Here is a 20,960-nt window from a genome sequence, read left to right on the forward strand (position 1 = left end):
AAGTGCTCAGGAATGCTGGGGCAATCTTGGCCATGGTGCCATTGTCTGTGGGAACTCACATTGGTGGGTTCTACATATCTGGCTAAAGAGAATTTCTACTGGCCCATGGAGCTTTGCCTCCCCACACCCTATACAACAATTACATAGTTACATTTCATATTTACAAAGTTCTCAAGTAGAAATTGCCATTAGTATAAATCCAAATGGATTTCTCCAGAACTCATTAAGACTACAACTGAACATGTTCTGCAAGTGTTGACTTCAGTGGGAAAAGAGCAACATCTCTGCTAGCGATGGGAATTTCAACAATTCCCAAACAAAATAACAAAGTGTTTTAGATGATTAATATGAAATTTTTTCCAAGGCATTTTCACATCCCAAATATGTAAATTTGTTATCTAAACCGTAAGGATCAAACAAGGTTAAGCTAAGTGGGACAAGTTAACTACTAGTAAATTGCTAAAATGTTTTCAGTTTACTTGCTGTAAAAATTTTATTTAAAAGAAAGTACTTTCTATATAATCTCAGACCCAGAATGAAATTCTTCAGAATAAAACCAGTCATGTAAAGAGAACACCGAAGTCAACCTGCCGTTCACAGTGAGTACGCTGAGACAAGTCCTTATCTCGTGCTGCCTGTAGGTGCAAACACCACTTAAGGCTTATTGGTTTGAAAGGTGGTGGCGGTGTTGGATAGGGAGGGAAGCTCCTTTTCCTTTTTCATGTCCTCCAAAAAGAGTTGATCTATCCAAAAAGAGACACTAGTTCTCGGGCCCTCAGGCATCCCCATTTGGCCTCCAGCACACACTCTTCGCTGTTTGCAGATGATGAGGTGGAGAAGACTAGGAAAAGGGGACCTCCTGGCCCTCCAGGATCCTCTAAGAGCTGCCAACGATCTTTCGGCTGAGGGCTCCTGGCAAGGTATAGATGAAGAGGACCAGGAAGACAGTGAGGATGAGTAGAATGAAAGCAATGATGATGTACTTCTTATAATTCTTCCAGATGAGGTGGTACAGGCACTTGAAGGGGCTCACGAACCAGGAGAAGGAGGTATTTGGGCGGCTGAGAGGGAAGCAAAAGAAGGTCAGGGAAGGGGCCTGGTTGACAACACACTGGATTCTCAAGACTGCAGGAAATATTTCTGATTCCTGTTTTCTGGGGATCCACTGAGAAAGAACTGAGAATAGGAGGAGACCCTCTAGCCTTAAAGCAGGAGCAATCTGCACTTTGGTCTGTAGACTCTTGCATTGTTGTAAAGGTTGTGTTCATTGGGGGGCAAGTGCTTAGTTACAACCCAAACACAGGTCTGGCTGCCTAGCCCTGACCCCCTCAGTACCATTTCCCCAAGGTCTGCCCCGGCCCAGTCCATGACAACCCTTCCATGCCCAATTTCTCTCTCACTCCTCAACTCTCACTCTACTTAGCACTTTTCTGAATCCAATGCACGTGTCTTCTGTACCCTACTTTGTTAAGTCTGGGTGTTCTCCCTAGATAGATCAAAGCTCTTGGAAGACAGGGCTCATTTCTTACATTTCTTCTGCGTCTTTGAATTTTTTTAGTAGGTTCACATTGTAGGAGCTCAATAAATAATTTCAATTAATGAGCAACTAGACGTCTTTTATGTTCCTAACACTGGGATAGATGAAATGTGGGTGCAGAGAGGAGACTGCTCACCTCCAGAGGCTTGAGGTTCAGGGAGGAAAAATAAAATATGGAAGAGTATTTTGTACACATACTTTATATCCACAGGTATTTAGTTTTTAATTTAATGTACCATGGATTAAATTGAATAATCTTTCTAGTAATTCTACTTCTGGCAGTTTAAAGTAATTAAAGGGAAAACAATTTTTTATCATATTATACTAATGGACAAAAGGTAGAAGGACATTCAATATCCAATTATGGGATGGCAACCAAGGCACTTAATGGTCATTCTATCTACAAAATATTCCACAGCCATTAAAAAAATCCTAATTTTGACAACTATGGCAACAAAGCAAGACTTTTGCTGTGTGGGTCAGCTCCCTGGCTGGGGATTGAACTTGTGCAGTGCTACAGTAGCTGACAGCACTGAGACTTTAACCCCTGCAGCAGGAGGCCCAAGACTACCTTGTATTAATGATTAAATGACTTGAAAAGAATCATGTGAAATTCATATTCATGTGAAAAATGAGTAGGAAAAATAAATTATTCTAGAAATGTTTATGGGGCAGTTTCACAGAATCGCAGACTCTACATTTGCAAAACATCCTATAATATTTTAGAATGCTTCCACTGTAGAAACAAAACCCACATAGGTGGACAGACTACCAGCTTGGCTCCTCCTTTCTGAGTTCTCCCAGTGGGACTCTAGAAAAACACCCTTGTCCTGGGGTCTGGGGCTGCAAAGGGCCTCCCCCATTTCTGGCACTCCCAGCCCTGGCTCCACTCACTTGGGCTTGGCCAGGGGTTCTGGCTCCTTCCGGGCTTTTCCAACGGGATTTCTTTCAGCTTCTTCTGCGGTAACGAGGTGAAATTCAGCTTCAACCTTACCCTGCACAAAGACGAGACTTGTGGTTTCCAGGCACAAAGACCTGCTGAGGTATTGTCAACTTCCAGAAGAAGTGTAATCAGGTGGGAGAACTCCAGGAAGTATTTTGACCATCCTGCTGTTTGACTTTGAGAAATTAATGTGGACTTTTCAGTCCAGGGAGAAATTATTTGTAACAATGAAAGCCCTGAAACAATGTTAGTGTTGAGTTTTGTGCAAGGAGAGGGCTCTGCGCATGTGTGGAGACACATCATCTACTCAGGCTCAGGCACCATTTGTCTTGGAATCACTTAATATCTGAAGAAACAATGTTCACTAAAAAAATTTAATAACAACTAGAAAGAGAACGAGTGACTGGAGTTATTTCTTCTCTGTCAGACTCTCGAGAGGAAATTGGTGAGTGTGGCCCATAGCTGCCAAATGGCTTTTTGTCACCTGTTATTTTTTGAGGTCCCTACTAACTGTTCCAGAATTCTATCCTTTTGTTCTAGTACCCCTCTCTTCTGTTCCCTTGATAGTCTCTTGAAAAATGTGAATCATGTACTTCTTCAGAGCACTGTGCCCAAGTTACTGGGTCATCAAGGAATATTATGGCTCAACATAGCTTAAGAGTTAAATGAACAGGATTTGGTGCAGACAGGTCTGCATTTGAAACCAGGCTCTGGCTGCATGATCTGGGATAAGTTATATGCCAGGACAGCCCCACTCTCCTGGCGATGTTAATAGCATGTATCTATAGGTTTTCTTTGAAAAATAAATGAAATAACACATATATGGTGCTCAGCCTAGTGCCTGGTAAACATCAAGTTCTTAAAAATGATAGTTGTTACCTTCAACACCATTTCATGGATGGAAACACATAATTTAATGGGAAATAATGAATACTCTGCCTATACAGAAAACCACCCAGAGGAGACCCACAGGAAAGAGATGCAAAGAAAGAAAGGCAGGGAATATGGAATTGATTTTCCCCAGGCACAGGAGTCACTAGCTCATATCGTGCAGAGCCTTGGCCCTGCTCCACTGGCCTGCCTGAGTAATTGCAAAGCTTTTTCTGGTGTGACACCCACAACTAGGGAAGATGCTTACTGACATTCTGATAAGCGCCCTCCTCATTCTGTATCTCTCTGCACAGAGGGTTCTGTGTCTTATTTCAATTATCATTGTTATTCAACCAAGCACCAAGTAGCGGTCTTAAGCTAATTAATAACAGTCTCCAAATATAATTTTAAATCAGAGTTAGAAAAAAATGGACAATTTGAAGACTGTTTATTAACTTTATTAATTATTATAAGTAAAGGTCTTGGCAAAGTATAGGCCTGTTGTAACACATACGTTATTTATGGACTGCAACCTCACTGAGCCCAGAGAGTGGATGTCAGGGGAGGCTGAGATGTGATTGGTCAGAGAACAATCATCTTCAGCAAAAATTATTGTAGATGTACTTGTAGACAATAAAAGCACAACTCTCACTGGTATGAGATGGGACAGTCTCATACATTAAAGGTGGGATTGTGGGCTTCCCTGGTGGCTCAAAGGGTTAAGCACTACACTATGAAGCAATCTGCAGCCTCTGCAGCATGAGTTTGATCCCTGGCCGGCCAGGGAGCTACCCACATGGTGAGGCAGACCTCTCCTGTCTTGCCCGCTGCTCCTTTCAGCGGTGTATTTCAGTCAGTCTGCCTGTTCTGTTCCCCACTCTGTCTATGGTGAATCCTCTCACCTCCCCACACCTCTGGCCTTCACCCCAGCTCTTGTATGCATAAATAAATAAATCTTTTTAAAAAAAAGGTGGGATTGCATGTTGGAAAAATCCTTTAGAAAGAGAAGCACACACATATATGTATATACATCTACACATGTATACATGCATATGTACATGTACGTGGCATTGTATATGAATGTGGGCATTAGCTTACATAGTCATACTCTGGACTTAGGGATTCCCTTTGTGGGTAGGTAATTTAAGGAAATAAGTTCAAAACACAGAAAAAGCTTCATGCACAAAGCACAGCTGTCACTCTTTTGGATGTTGACATTGTCCTTTTTTTACACGTGATGCCCCAAACTCATCCAGTGTTTCATCTGCCCTACACCTGTAATCAGCCATTTCTCCCAAAATAACTGGTTTCTTCCAGTAAGAATTGTTATTTAGAAACCAGGATCCAGTGCTAGGGGGCTTTTTTGTTACCGGATGATTTTACTTCTAGGTGCTTTCAGTGAATAGCGCTAGAAAGAAGTATTTTTAAATTCAACAGCCCATAGTGGGACTAGGAAAAAATAAGCAAGGGGGGAAGAAACCTCATATATTAGAGATAACTCACACCAATTCTTGATGTTAAATTTTGGTAGCTAATGGAGAAGATTATGAGAGAAAGCTCTTCTTCACATGAATGTCAACTAATAGATGGAGAAAGAATAACAACAGGTAGATGGATAAACGGAGATAACAGCAACAGATAAAAGGTTGACAAATGTACACTAAGTACATTTGATCGCTATGGATGGTGGGGGTGGGGGCCAAGAAGCAATAGGAAAGAAGTTTAGAAAAATCATTCTGCAACATCAAAGAAATGAGTAAATTAACCCAGATCGCGGCGTGGTGGAGGCTGGGTCCAGAACAGGAGATTTCCCCTGAGCTAAGTGCCACACCCGCTGGCTACTTGCTAACCGTGCAGGGGAAAATGCACCTTTGCAGCAGGGAGGCCTTGTTGACAGGGAGACCATGAACAGTGAGGCAACTGAGGCGCGCGCCTCCCAACATGATTTAACACGTGTCACTTATTAAATATTCCTGTTGAAAAATCCGAGCCTGAGGAAGCGGTTGCAGTGAGCTTCCTCTTCACAGGAAACACAGTGGGGAGAGAAGGCAAGAAGCAACGTCATGAGAAACAACGGGGCAAGTCAGGCACATTCTCCCAAAAGGTCAATGCCTTTTCATAGGGCAGCAGCTATAGGAAACTTGTCACTGTTCACCTCTTCTCTTTGCCATGTATGGAAATCCTTCTCGATACTAGACAGGGCTTTTCACGTGACCATCCAGAGGTGGCTTGTGCAAAGACCGTGGAGCCATCTCTAAATGCAAGCACTGGGGACACAGCACTCTCTCTCCCCGTTTTGTGGGAAGGTAGGGGCTTAACTTCCGTGGGTGCCTGACTCCAAGTTGCAAAACAGCCTCCTGTCAACAGGATACCAGAAGCTCATTTTTACGCCAGATGACATCAATGAGCTAACGTAGCTGGTCACCCTAAGTTCGAGATGCATTGTGGGTGGACAAGGGGTCCAAACTGCACTTTCGAGTCCTCTTGTTTGGGGCACAGTTGTTTATCTTGAGACCACCTGTGGGATGGGCCATATCTGCTCAGCTCCGTAACAGGTGGGATTCCAGATGAGGACCAGCCCTGGGCACCAGGGGCCTAGGGAAGAAAATGCAGCCCCGAGGGAGAGCAGCAGAGAAGTGGCCACCAACACAGACTCAAGCCTCTTTTCTGAACTTCAGTGACCACCTAAGTCACCCCCAGCCCCTTACGGAGGAGTCAGAGAAGGCTGACAGGGCAGAAGAAGTTCTCCTCTACATATTTAGGAGAATTCCTACCAACATGTCTCTGTCTCAGTCTCTGTCTCTGTCTCTGTCTCTCTCTCTCTCTCTCTCACACACACACACACACACACACACACACACACACACACACACACACAGACCAAGTCTACACAGGGAAAGGGATACTTGCTCTCCCTCTAGCGCCCCCTCCAGGGGGCTATAAAAGGAAGCATCACTTTTTTAATCAAGTCTTATGTTTGAGGGTGAAGGGATGAAGAGGTTATCCTGAAATTGTGCATTCATCAGGACTTCATGCATAACTTCGAGAAATGTTAGAAAACAAATTAAAGCTGGGGCATAAGTTCAAGCCAAAAGGATAGAAAACCACCCTAAGAGAGATGACAATTAATCAAATGTGCTGAAATATGGGAGGTGTAACGCGTGTATACATTTTTCAAAACTCTCACTTCTCATTAGAACCTTCGCCATACAGGGCTCCATGTCGCCCCAAGTACTTGACTTGACGTTCACAGGGTGACTCAGAGAGCATGATGTCCCCTGCCTGACCCCACCATCTCCCACAGCTGTCACTTACTGTGAGTTCTTTGCTTTTAGCAAAAGGCCACCAGCCTCGCACACGCTTCTGCTGGAATATGGAAATCTTGTTCTCTTCTGTTGCATTTTCAAATTTGTTGATATCGCAGTCTTTGGCAGACTTGGCTGCTCTGGGGAAATGATTGAGGTTCATTTCCAGGGTGCCTGTGACGAGATGCCAGTTACAGTTGCTGAAGGGCTTTTAAAATCAGTCACCCTCCAGGGCCTCCCCGGTGGCGCAGCGGTGGAGCGCTGGGTTGCGAAGCTGCCCGCGGCCTCTGCGGCGCCGGTTCAATCCCCGGCTGCTCCCCGGCCACCGGAGGAGGGTCCCACATGGCGCGCAGACCTCTCCTGCCGCCCGCTGCTCCCCTCAGCAGTGTACTTCGGTCCTTCTGCCTGCTCTGCTCCCCGCTCTGGCTCTGGTGAATTCTCTCACCCTCCCGCGCTTCTGACTGTACCCAGTGCATGTATAAACAAAACAAACAAACAAGCAAACAAATAAATAAAGAAAAACATGCCTCTATTAAAAAAAAAAAATTAAAAAAATCAGTCACCCTCCATATTCACCCATTCATTCATTTGTTCATTTCCTCACTAGTCACTCCACTGGCACCACGTTGGATCACTAGGTGCGAGGTATTGGTGCCCCCAAGCTCTATGATGTGGCAGTGAGCATGAGACAGACAGACAGAGCTACCATGTCACTTTCAAGCCTCAGTTTCGGAGGTCACTGCACCTGGGCATCTTTGCTCCTTGAGTCTGAACCACATGCCCATCCTGAGTCTTTCTGCCGGTGGGGTAGATCAGACTACGGGACTTCCTCCCCGGCCCCACCTTCCACTCTAAGTCCACTGACCTCCTCAGGCCAGGGACTATGTCTTAGTCTTTGTAGCTATTTAGTCTTGTAGCTACTGCATTAGCTCAGAGAAGCATCAGACAGCAGCTGATAACCATGTGTTTTCAATTAATGATTATTGAAATCTTGATAACATAACACCATTAGAGTATTAGAGCTCTCTCTTTACTAACAGAAGTCCCATTTGTTATTTTCGATCATTTAGAGCATACACATAAGCAAAAAAGAAAATTTTTCCTTTATCTCCTAAAAGTTGGCCACTTTTCAACTTAGTTCTTAGCCTTATGTCAGTCTATTTCTCTTCATATGCAATATGTGTAGCTAAACAAATATTTTATGAAGTTTGTTTTCTCTACATAATGCATCAAATTTTTAGCTAATTATTCTAATATTCTTAATGACAGCAAGATCATCATTTATTGAGTGATTACTGTGTATGAGGCACTGTGCTTAGTTTTAAAATTTATTATTCCATTTACAGCTCCCAACACCCTCTGAGGTATAAAATATTATGATCCTTATTTTACAACCGAGGAAAACTGAGGCTCAGAGGGGGCCTGTCATTGGCCCAAAATTTAACCACATCTTAGTGGTAGAGCAAAGATTAAATCTGTTTGAACATGTGTCTTCCGCCCTGTGGATGCATCATAGTTATTCAACCAATACCCTATTTATTAATGGCTATTTGGAATGCTTTCTAATTTTTGGCACCATAAATAGCCTTGAAATTTATATCTTTATCACAAAATCAGACCAAGTGCTCCAAAAACTGGGACAAAATCCCTCACAATACAAACTTGATGAAACCACTGACTTACCCAGAAAGTCATCTGAGGACAGCCTTTCAAAGTCCCAAACCTGGAGGACCAACACAGCTGGCGTCTTACACTCCATCTTCTCTAAGGAGAAGATGTTCTCCCGCTTGGTGATGACCATTTGCTTCTCAGCTGGGAGATACTGAAATGGAAACAGGAAGCGCCAGTTGAAGTTCCCCTCCCCCGTCAGTGAGTTGTAATGCACGTCTGTCTCCTGCTTGTCATCTTCCAAGCCCTTTATCCACCTGAATGAAGATGAAAAGGAGTTAAACACTCAGAGCACCTTATTCAGACTTCGGTTAATCAAGAGGGATTTCTGGTTCCAATGTGGTCACAGTAGAACTAGCCAAAGGAAAGGTCTAAATTGAAGCTTTTGTATTAGTCTAGCCCTGTTCTTAACAAATAATCTTTCATCAACAGTACCACATCTCTTTACGTGCTGTGGGGTAAAGATACTTTTGAATGTCACTCCAAAAGTGTAGATCTTTAACTGAAAGAGAGGTCTGTATAATAAGATTTTCTCATAGAAATAGTTTTATCAGATAATAACTCTCAGCAGAGTAACTGAATAAGACACTTGACCAAGAGGGTGGCATTATCTGACAGAGTAAGATGGACTCTTCTTGTGGAAAGTGGGAATATCGTCGAGAAGGCATGGGTTTAGCTAGGGGTTAAAGAGGTGAGGGGAAGAAAAGGGGGGATGGGGTTTGTTGATGACCTTACCCTTTAACGTAAATATCACTTGACTTTTGTCCTGTGAAGAAATTCTCATCCTCTAAAATGACATCTTCAGTGTTCCAGATGGTCACTCTCAATTCATACCTAAGATAAAGGAAGGCAACATTATTGACTTTGAAAGCAGAGTCAGCTCATGTCTATGTGATCACTTTGAGCTTCCTCAACATTTCCAAGTTAAAAAATACTTTGGGTATTGGAACACTTTGGGTATTGGAACCAAGTTTCCCTGCTGGAACCTAAGAGTTACCAAATTCCTGTGGGTAGATACTCCTTCCATTGACCAATATTGTTCAGAATGTTGAAGCTCAGAAGCCTCTACTACAAAACAAGGGGCCACCAATTCAATGATTAGCACTACTGCCATCACCCCACACCCCCTCTGTAACTACCAGGTAGAATGTGAAGCATGATTATCCAGGGCCAATTGACTACTTAGTAGATCAGATGCTAGATCAAATGTCATGACCTTTTAGTCTGCTCCTATCATCTCTTCCCCTGAAGGTGCGGCTGCAGTTGACTTACCCTTTGGGTTTCCTTGGTGAAATGTCAACAGGAGGTCCAGGCTGAGGCATGTCTGTGGGGAACATGTCTACCCACATTTGCAAGCGGCCCTGATTAAGAGAAGACCACATTTCACTTTAGGGGAAGGGGCTGCACCCAGGTATGTGACCATTCATAGGTTCAAAAGAGCCCCTAACGAAAAATGGGTATTAGGTACAGTTTGATAAATGTACATATTTGTTGACAAAGACAGAACTTAATTTTTATTACAAGTTTGTTAGAACATAAATTAAGAGCAGAGGATGGGTGAGCAAACAGTAGGGAGCTCTACTCCACTGTGTGTGGTCCAAGCATTAGCTCATTAACTCTTTCTGTATCCCTGCTGGGTGGGTGTCACCACTCCTATTAGGAAGATAAAAAAGTATCTTGCCCAAGCTTACATCATCAACATGGAGCAGATTCATGCCTTATCTGTTCACTCCAGGAACCCTGCTCTTTCTACAAACTTGGAAGGATCAGGGAGCTGATAATTCGATCTGTCAGAAGGATCGTGCTTCATTGTTTCCAATGTACTTTAACATTCATCATCTCTAGCGGTGCTCGCTTCAGCCATATTTTGGTGTTATACGCAAAGAAACTAAAGCTTAGAGAAGTCACATAAACTTTCTGAAGTTCTGTGACTAATCAGTGGCAGAAGCAGCCTTCTCGTCTACCACCTTGGGCGCCACACATCAGACTTTACCCTGTGTGAAGGGTTTAAGAGCCTGTGTGGGGAGAAGGTGGAATGGAGTCTAAGTTTGGCTCGGTTGTATACATTCTAAGCACCCCACCAGCTCAGGAAAGGAGGTGAGTGATCAGGGCAGGGGAGATGTTACGTGAAAGAAGCAGGCTTCTACTGGGGCAAGGAAGATATGCAAGATTTGGATGATGGATGAGATTTCACTAGAAAAGAAATTTGCCAGGGGAAGGGACAACATAAACACAATTGGCTTTGGGGAAGAGCAGGACCAATTCAATGGAAGATTACAGACGTGCTCTAAAGATGCATTAACAATCACTTTCAATCAAAAAGTCACAGGCACAGGCAAAATGAGATAACAGAAACCAGAAGATTTGGAACACCTAGTAGTAACTTTAAAAAACAACCATAAGCTTCTGTATCTGATAGGGTTTACCCTTTTGAGATATGCTCTCACCAGGTCTGCACCCCGACCCTGCTGGGGTAGCAAGGCAGGTGTCCTTGTCCCTTTATAACACAGCTCAAGTGCTTTGCCCACGTTACACATTGAGTGAGTTCAGGGTTGGGGCAGGATTCAGCTTGAAAATATGGACAGACTTGGGTTAGGGATCAAATGCTTGGGCTAAATCCCAGCTGTCCTACTTACAGGCTGAATAACTGTCAATGAGTTACTCAAACTCCCTGAAATTTACCTCATCTCAAAACTGGGGATCGAATTAAGTTCAGCATGAATCTGTACACAGCCTAAGAGGTAAGCCATACACCTATTTTTTTTTCTAGGAAAATCTTGACATGAGACCCCTGTACAAGCTTAATTGTTAAAAGTGACTGTTCATTTTCAAAATGATTACAGTTCAGGTCAACAATTCTATGGTCATTCTAACTTGTTGAGATCATTTGTGCAAAGAGCCTAGTACATAGAAGGCTCTTTGGAAAGTTTATCTTCTCTTCCCTTTTAACTCCAAACACATATCTCTAGTTATTTTTCCAATATAGCTTCTTCTTACATGTTCCTCAGGTCAAGTAACCACGTGTTGCTTCTTGGGGAAAAGCAGAGGACTACATAGTGACTGAGATTTAGGACAAGGTCGTAGGCATATCAGAGAGGTGCTGGAGTTTCTCAGGATTCTTCCAAAAGAGTCTGATAACTCAAGTCACAAACGGAAAAAGCACTAAGTCCAACGCCAACTCAGGGCAGGATTTCTCAGCTTTTATGTTGGCAACTCAATAATTCTCTGTTGCTCTAGGCAGTACAGGGTGTTTGTAGCATCTCTGACTTCTACCCACTAGACGCCAGCAGCACCCACCCACTTGTGACCATCAAAAATATGTCCAGATATCGCTGAAGGTCCTGGGAAGGGGATTGATATTGTCCCTGGTGGAGAATCACACTAGGATACACGAGATTAACTTTTAGGGGAAGGTCACAGTCCTTGGGGGATGAACACCCCAGTGGGGGCAGAACCAGCTTGCACTACCTGCTCCATTCCTGGTTTATTTTTGTGGTACAGTGGCCGAGTTTCTATGTGCTCAGGAACCAGCCTACATCCAACCTCTGTGATATCCTCCCAGGAGTGTAAAACTTTGAGGGCCAAGTGGTCATAAGACTCCACCACCTCATCTGCATGAGAGAAAAACAGAGACGTGTGAGATGTGTGTTCCTGTGAGGGGTCAGTGATGTGCTGTCATGTGCAATTTATACCTTTCCTTGAAGGTTCATTTACATGTATCGAGGCACAGGGAGAGAGAAAAGACAGCAAAAGAGGAGAAGGACAAAGAGAAGATGGAACGAGGCTGAGTAAGGTGGTGAGAAGGGGAGAGAGATGGAAGTTTCAAGAGTGGCAAATGAGATGGGTTGACAAGAAGAAGCAGAGAGTAGCCAGGGTCATGGAGTATGGGACTCCTTCACCCCTTGAGCCAGGTTTTTCCAGGAGCTATGAATCACAAGCTAGGCTTCAAGGTACTGTGAGGGAGGTTTCCTGGAGATCTAAAGCTGTTTGATAACTGCAATGTGAGGGAATTTGAGGTATGTGCGTGACCTCAATTGTGTTGGTGAAACGGGCACACTCCATGTTCATGGGTGTCCTTTATTTTTTCTCATTATTGCTTGGGGTCTCCTTCCTACCCATACCTGCTCACAAGAAAGGTTCTGTGATCTGTCGTGTCAAGAAAGAAAGTAATTCACAATGGAGACACCGGCAGAAACACTACTAACAAAATAGTTGGAAAAAAAACAAATCTTTTTTACTAAGTTTAGAAGGGCCAAGTTTGACATTAGAATATTGAACTTGGTTTAAGAAAAAGGCCCCAGAAGAAATCTCCCAACAGCAATAATTATAATCACTAAAAGTTAATATGGACAAACAAGTCATCAATGCGCTAAATCTTGTCATAAAGCTGAATCAGTTAAGAACTGATCTTGATGCCATAATTTCAGATTTTTGATGGACAAAAAAGGTAATTGTTTAATCATAAAGTGTAGAATACTAACCAAGGAATTAAATTGGTTTGAGAGGGTATATTGTGAAAAAATATTTTTCACAACAGACATTGTTCAGTATACCATTAATACACCATCAAAGTGTCAATAACTGCATCCTTAGGGACAAAAAGACAAAAGGCCAGATAAAAATAAATCTTTGTGTGAAAGCAGAGGGATTGACACAGTAATGTCAAAACCTGCCCCAGGGCCTAATTGGGCTATGGGCATCAGAGGTACCACAAGAAGGCGACTTTTAAGATTCAAATGAACAGGGGTGACAGTGTGAAAATTATTCTGCATTATTAAACTGTAGGTGGTATTTTTTTCACCCTAAACTTAGTAGAGTTTCTCAGCTCTTCCTGGTATGTTTCATGAAGTTCTTAAGGAAAAATCTACTTCTTGAGGTTGAAATAGGAGAATGGTTGATGTAAAATTTGGGGGTAATTTGGGGATACATCCAATTACATGCTTTACATAGTGACCATTTTAATGCTGTCGCCTACCTTCTCATACAACAATTCCACTTCACTGATGTATACTGTAGAAATTGCAGAAATGTACAAAAATACGTATAAGGAAGCTCACAGGAGCATTAACTATCACTCAAAATAGGGCACGATGTAAATAAATGCTCAGCCATAAAAAGCAATGTTAACAATGATCATTTCAAAGAATAAAGGAGAATTATCATAATCTACTGGAATAGAAAAGTTGGGTATAAAAATGTATATGAGAAGTTATAATTCTGTGAAAGTGTGATATATTGAACACACACACACAGACTGTAAGGAAAGAGACCAGCATGCATGTGTGTATCTCTGAATTTTGGGGTTATGAGTAATTTCCAGCATCCTCTCCACTTTTCCACATGTTCCACAGTAAGCACTCATTATTGTTCCAGCCACCACTGCCCCCAGAAGCAGGATTTTCACTGGAAGAGCAATGTCCATAGGGTGAATTGTGGGAATTACCAGTGTCTTCTTCAGTGAAGACTGTTTTTCCAGAAAAGACTTGGTTTCCTATCTGTATTTTCCCAGGATAAAAGTAGGGTCCATCCAGCCTGTTGTCTTTGCAGAGCTTGGTCAGGATTTCAGTGGGTTTGGAAGTGTCTCTCCAGGCGTTGTAGCCTTCTCTGGAAGTTGGTGGAAAAACAAAGAGGGTGACACCTGACCCTCAGTGAGGTCCCCACTGAAATTTTAATTTGAATAATTTGAGCATCATTTTGTACTTCCTTTATTTCTAATTTTTCTTCAGTGAATAGTCTTTATATTCAGGAAAAATATTTCTAAAATTATACCATGGAAATCTAATGAATGTTTTTATACTTTTCTAGTTGATGTTTATAAGCGGTTTCTATTTTCTTAAGATATCAGATACAACATACTTGAAAAAATAAAGTTGGTGGTACATGCTTTTAAATGAAGCAGAATTCAAGGTATTTGAAAAGAGTAAAAGTTGGGTCCACTCTCCCACCTCACTGAGCAGGAAGGAATTGAATGAGACTCTTCATGTAAAATAGTTGGTCTGTGATAAGCACTAGTTATAGTTAACTGGGATACTGGCACTTGTGTTACACCAGCTTTTACTTTTCTTCTAGCATCATTCCCCCTCAGGAAGTCTGCCACCCAAGCGAACACACACAATCCACATTCACATCCACACAGTTCAGCTTGCAACTACTGAAGGGCCACCGCCCCGGGTTCTAAGTCAGTGCTGCGTCCCAGCCCCAACTACCCCCAGCCAGTCCTGCTGATAGGAGCCTATTTGAGAGGTTAAGGCCGAGTCTTGGCCAGCCTTCCCGAGCAGGTGCCACGGAGGCCACAGTCTGAGGATACCATCAGCACCGCCAGGCGGAAGGACTCACATCTCATACTGGCTCTGCAAGCCGCAGGTGGCGCGGTGCTTGCTATAGAAACGGTTCTCCAGGTCGATTCTGGTCTCGCCGATGAGGTCGTCTGTCCCGATCAGGTCATGGTCATAGATGAGGACAGAGAGCAGGGACTCCTTTGGGAATGTGGCCTGGATCTCAAACGACCTGCCGTACAAGGAGAGGCTTTTGGAGTTAACAGTTGGTGACACAGGTAACTTTTCCCTGCTTCACTTTGAGCTAGCCTATGGGTCATCTGAACTCACTAAACACTGTCATCCAGGCGATAGTTATTGGGTTTCATTTTTCACTGATGTCCAATCAAGTTCCAACTCATTTGTCAATTGCCAGCTGCCAGTAAGCGCCTCTTCTCATGGGTCATGTCTTAGCGTCTTCAACTAGGGCGACAGCCTGCTGGCAGGAAATCCTTGAGTTCTGGTCTCAAACAGGACTGATTTCTATTTTGGATTTTGAATCAGCAACTTCCTGATTGTAAAATTTAAGCAAAGTTATTTCACCCCTCTCAGTATCCTTAGGTAAAAGTGGGGATTGTGATTTTAACTATATAAAGTTTACAATTTACTTCCAGGCACTCAACTCGTACCCCAAATTATTAAAACCTTTCCCTCCCAATGTTGATTCATCAGGGAATTTAAGCTGGGTATTTAAGTGAGAATTGAAGAAATCATAAAAACATCAAATTGCAAGACTGAAGGGCTGTCTCTACAAGATTCTGAGTCCTTTGAGAACAGAGACCTGCCTTTTTCATGTGTGTTGTTGGAACTTGCCTTTCCCTGCAGAGAGTAGACACTTAATAAATGTGCCCTTGAACTGTAAAGGATCTCAGGAATCACCACTTCCTGATGCCTTCATTTTATAGATAAGGTCATCAAAATCCAGAGAATACAAGGGACTTGCCCAGGATCATTAATCAGGCTGACCTGGGATAAATGACAGTTGCCTGACTCCTAGTTCCATGCTTTTCCACAATACTACAGCTATGCAAGGTGCCGAAAGGAACAGCAATGCTGTTGAATTTCTGTGACAATTCCATCCACGCTTTAGAGAAGATACTTCAGAATTAATTTTTGAATGAAACCTTCATTTTAGAAAAATGTCTCTCTGAAAACAAAATCAAGGACACACCAATGTTTCTCTAGCTGTTCCTGACTCTGGCTGTCCTGGGAGTAAGGGACTGAAAGGAGGTGGGGAGGGAGGGAGGTTAGAGGTCCCCTATTTCCCAGCATGTCCAGGGGCCTGTCTGGGCTGCTCTCCTCCTGGTCAGATCCATTTAACCCTGCATTTCACTCTCTAGTGTGACAGGACTGTGATCCCAGGCCAGCTCAGAGCCAATTAAGCCTTTCCAGAGAGAATGTAATAGAGATGCTCAGCAGATTCAATGACAGTCACTGACAAGGCAAGACCAGGGATGGGCTGTGCAGGGAAGAAATGAGTGTCTCTGTCTCCAATATGAAGACATGGCATTACTTCCCTTTGGCTCCAGTGTTTGGATTTCAAACTAATTGATATGCTGGAGATGTCTCACAAAATCACCACCAGCCACCGAGAAAGGACTTACTATTAAGTATGTAACCCTACTTGGCAAACATGACAGAGAATTCAGTTGCCTTGGTCCATTTCTCCAAGCTGTATTTTCATAGACTAGCCTCTCCTGAATTTTCACTAGAGCTGTTATTAAAAGAACTACCCAAACTAGCCCCCACTGGTTGGACTTCCAGTCACCCAGGGCCAAAAGAGGCTTATAGCAACTTGTGTGTTAATGAGATGCTATTTCTAGAGCTAGTGGTGATTTGAGATAAGATAATGCATCAAGAGGTAGATAAAAACAGTCTTGTTGAAAGGTTCAATATCTCTAAGTTTCAGAGCCAAGATGTCCCACTGTTTCTTCATCCATTATTCTGTGTCTTCATTTAATGTTTATTACACATCTACTGTGTTCCAAGTACTCTGATTATTAAGAAAATGAGGAACGGCCAAAGTCTGTAGGCATGCACATGCACCTCCTTGGGATGTTGCAGAGTGACAGGGTCCCATTAAATCTAATTGAAAACTGACCGGAAGTTTGTTCATTCACTCATTCACTCATTCAGTGGACACTTATGGATCATCTGCTCTGTGCCAGGCCCTGTCCAAGGTGCTGAATATGTAGCCTTGAGTAGATCAGACCAAATCCCTGCTCAAATGGCACTTACATTCTAGTGGGGGAGATGAGAGACACATAAAGATCAATTAAACACATAAACATCAATTCATGCCAGCAGGCAAACCCCCTGGGCGTCCTCCTATAACATTCTCATTCCTGAGTTGGCAAAGTCAGATTCCCCTGAAGCCAGGTCATGCACAAGAGCCCTCTGTTCTCCCTGTGGGAACACTGCACGACTGAACCAGCAACTTCTGTCCCTGAGCAACAATGAAACACACATCCAACAAGGCATCCACATAGGCAGGGTGGGGAGGCCACTGGCAGAACCTCTGTAGTGCCAGCAGCAGGAGGTAATAATCCATCCTTCTCTTTTGTTTATCACAGTCATAAAGGGAGGGTAATAAAACCATTCCAACTCATGGCAGTGTGGTAAGAGCAGCTTATAAAAAGTGACTGAAAAGGACCCAGCCAAAAGAAATGTTACCTACATAAACGGAAGATTGGGATAAAAATCATCTCAGAATTTGGCAAGCAAGGGTAAGTTTCCCTAACACTGTCATTTTAATCATTCTCATTCATCTGTACATACATGATCATTTATTGCCTCATTTCCTTGGTAACAATAAAATGAAAAAGGCCAGCAATGGTCAAATATCAGAGGGCCCAAAGCAGCCACAAACCATGTACATGAATTTAAATGAGGCTGATGGAGATTTCATCTCATGCTCCAAGTTACTGAAGAAAAACAGAAATTAGAGATATGTAACATGTATCCCTTTCTAAAATTATAATCAGGGAGGAAAGGAAAGAAGCTAATACATTTTGAGTACCTACTATGTGCTAGTGTAGACAGTGTGATACACTACAAAAAATCTTCTAATGGTGTGTGAGAATCGAGTGTCACTATTTTTGCTCACAGCTAGGATCAGAGAGGTTGAGTCATCTGCATAAAGTCACACAGCTTGTAGGTGACAGAATGAAACTCGAGTCTACTCAACTCCAAAGTTGATGGCGGTCAGGTACACAGGCTCAAGCAGGGAACATACGTGTATTAGACAAAAACACACTTCAAACACAAGGGTGTAAAAGAGCCTATTAGAATATAAATGGGACTGATAGGTGGCTGAGAACCAGAAAATGCCTAGTTTACCGGCGCATACACAAATACAATGGGTTTTAAAACACTTAAAGGAAAACAAAACAGAACAGAGGGATGTAGTTCAAGTTTCTGACCCATGGGGTCACCTCAAATGAACTGCAAAATGATATGATAGAAAGAACCTGTTGGAAGGGGCCAAAAGTCCCTTCTCCTTTACGTACAAACCGAGTGAACTTGAATAAGTTTCTAAACCTCTCTGGGCCCTGATTTTCCTTGTGAAAAGGCAATCCCTCTCTTCAAAGGCAGGAGGCGGAATCTGATGATCATTCAGGGCACTTGCTTCTTAGATTTAAGATCTAGGAAAATCATTACTAGAAAACCATGGGTGTGAAGACCCCCATGGACCACCAAATCCCTGAAGGGCCAAGGAAAGAGTTCAGACCTCTTTCCTGAGTATAGATGTGTTTGGTTGCTATCCTGAGCAGAAGTCAGCATTCAAATCCCTGCCACCATTCATTCAGGCACACATAAACACACAAAAATACACAGGTGCAAAGGCAGGTAGTCCAGATGGCCACTGACCTTCCAAACACTGGGTTCAGTTGTTTGGGGATGTATTTGTCCCGGTCTTTGATCTCTGTGTTGCCAAGTCTGACCACAATGTAGGGATCTGCTTTGCCATCCGGATCAGCTGGGCTAAGATTAAATGCCTGGGAAGGAGAAAGAGGATCCCTTTGGTCCAGTGGTTCTTGACACTGGCTGAACACTGGTATACCTGGGATATTTAAAAGAAAGTGATGCCTGAGTCCCATCCCCAGATATTCTGCTTGAACTGGCCCTGGGCTTGGGATTTTGAGAAGTTCCCTTGATGAGTCTAGTGTGCAGATAAGGTTAAGAACCACTGCATTAGCCTTTCCATTTGGCTGTTAAAAGAAAGTTATCAGTTTTGCCCAAGCTCAACCTTCTGGAGCTGTCTCGTCCATGGAAGGCAGGAGGAACATGCTGACGCAGGAGGCAGAAGGCAGAATGTGACGACTAAGTCTGTTTCAAACAAGTTGTGTGAACTTGAGCAAATCATGTCAGCCCTCTGAATTCTAGCTCTAAAATCCGGGGGTGGACCTGAAGGCCCCTCCCAGAACTAAAGGGCTTTGAATCTACGACCCTCCAGTCTTGTATTTTTTACTGGCCTATTGAGTGATGGTCTGTTTCTCAGAAGGAAGTCTGGGCCTTATGTCATCACAAAGACTTCTAAGGAGAAGCCAGGATGGAGCACTTAAGGGAAAACACTGGAAAGATGGTAAAACTCTGCAGGAATGAGAGCTGAGTAAGAACCCCCCCATTTTTAGGACTATCTCACTGATAGAATGGCATGCACACATAGCTGTATTCAAGGATATTGAAGGATACTGCTTAATAACTAAAATTTATGAACAATCTATATGGCAATTACATAGGGAAAAACTCAATCCAAACAGTTCCTTCCCCATTTACTTTCATCACACCAACCAATTTTAATTCTCTACATGGCAGCCTTTTCTGAAATTCACCTGCTATTTTTCAGCCACATTCATCGCATTTATCATATTTATCTTTGTTTCTTATTATATCTTCTGAATCCCCACATCACCTCAAATACTATGTAATCTCCACAAGAGCAAGTGAATATTGTCTTGTTTACTATTTTAACTCCAGGACCTAGAACTGGGTCTTCTCAGTATCTGTTGAATGAGTGAAGGGGATGGAGCGATACTATATGTTGATTCACGAGAACACTAGGTGGCTCCCAAAAAGAATGAAGGCAAAAAGAAGACGAAAGTCTATCATACTGCCTGGGAGAAATATCCATGGTTTATTACAAAGTTAGAAAAAATTGTAGCTCAATATGTCATGCAGGATTCCACAAAATAAATATCTAGGTGTCGTTGTAGACAAGTGTAAACAGATGTAGATGTGTTTGCATATATGTAAGAAAAGTGAGTTATTTCTGGGGATGGAATTGCAGAGGTAGGGAGATATTATGCAAACTTGTAAGTAATATTTTTCACATTTTTTGCTTTATTAAATGAAAGATTTCTCATTAACTTCTTTAGCTAATTAATTAAATCTTAGAGTGAGAAAAGTAAATCACACATAATCATCATTACTAGAAATATCCAAGAACTCATAGTAAAGAATAGTAAAGAGGATGGCTCACCGCGACAATGTACACCCTGATCAGGACTTTGATGGGGTGGTTCGGGGGAATCCCTTGCTGGATCCTCAGCGGCCCGCTGTCTTCAATGCTGGAATCCTCTGGGCTTTTATAGATGCAGAAGGAGCCCTGGAACCACAATGTGTGACCCATTGAAATAAGATGGCCATAGCCCCACCAACGGCCTGGGGGTGGGTGCTGGGAAGAGCAGCTGAGCCTGCAGGATGGGGGAGAGGGGACAGAGGACGCTCCTCTTGCCCTCTGGCTGTTTTGGCAGTTCATGGAAGCTCTTGAATCTCAGTTTCTTCATGGCACATCACTCAGTAACCCCCTCCTCCCAGTGCTGTTATGTGAGGACCCTGGGCAGTGTCAGATGGATGCTAAGTGCCTTTTTCAGGGAATGCTGAGCTAGTAATTTCTCCCACTATCAATTCGATCCTGACTGTAACACTCTTGCTTCCAGATTCTGTAACCAAGAGGGGGGTGGGAGGGGACAGTTCAAAATCATGAGTTAGTGTGTTAATGAGGATTTAAATGCATCTTGGCAAACTGCAATGCCCACGTCATTTCCAACACACAACACTGCACAGAAAGGATCCAGAATGTAGTGGGTTCATGGTCAGGGCCAGCTACTGCTTTGTGATCCTGAGGCAGAGTCTGCCAGGTGAAGGGTTTGCATTGTTTGACTGCTCTCGTTATCCAACTGGTAGGTTTGTAAACATATGGTAGGTCAGGTGTGAAAAGAGCAAAGTAAAATTCAGTGACCTTTTCAGGAATTGACTTGGCCTCCTTAGAGCCCACTAGACTGAGTTCCAACTCACTTCACTGGCCACAAAGCAAGTAT

At 43.0% G+C, this 20,960-nt stretch overlaps 1 protein-coding gene across 2 annotated transcripts in view; it reads right to left on the reverse strand.

Annotated features, from left to right (window-relative positions):
- Nucleotides 1-427: 427 nt before the first annotated feature.
- Nucleotides 428-20,960, reverse strand: part of FER1L6 (fer-1 like family member 6) — a 95,519-nt gene continuing 74,986 nt past the window's right edge. For both annotated transcript variants that reach the window (XM_037501995.2, XM_054691988.1), the window contains 11 exons: nt 20,120-20,245; nt 18,508-18,635; nt 14,660-14,830; nt 13,767-13,927; nt 11,792-11,934; nt 9,596-9,684; nt 9,059-9,157; nt 8,339-8,580; nt 6,666-6,829; nt 2,432-2,532; nt 428-1,061 (listed from right to left, as the gene is read on the reverse strand). In XM_037501995.2, coding sequence (XP_037357892.1) covers nt 878-1,061; nt 2,432-2,532; nt 6,666-6,829; nt 8,339-8,580; nt 9,059-9,157; nt 9,596-9,684; nt 11,792-11,934; nt 13,767-13,927; nt 14,660-14,830; nt 18,508-18,635; nt 20,120-20,245 — 1,608 coding nt within the window. In that variant the 3' untranslated portion in view covers nt 428-877. The remainder of the gene's footprint in view (nt 1,062-2,431; nt 2,533-6,665; nt 6,830-8,338; nt 8,581-9,058; nt 9,158-9,595; nt 9,685-11,791; nt 11,935-13,766; nt 13,928-14,659; nt 14,831-18,507; nt 18,636-20,119; nt 20,246-20,960) is intronic.

The sequence above is a fragment of the Talpa occidentalis genome, unplaced genomic scaffold, assembly GCF_014898055.3.
Source record: "Talpa occidentalis isolate TD23 unplaced genomic scaffold, MPIMG_talOcc4v2.1, whole genome shotgun sequence".
NCBI classification, from domain to species: Eukaryota; Metazoa; Chordata; class Mammalia; order Eulipotyphla; family Talpidae; genus Talpa; species Talpa occidentalis.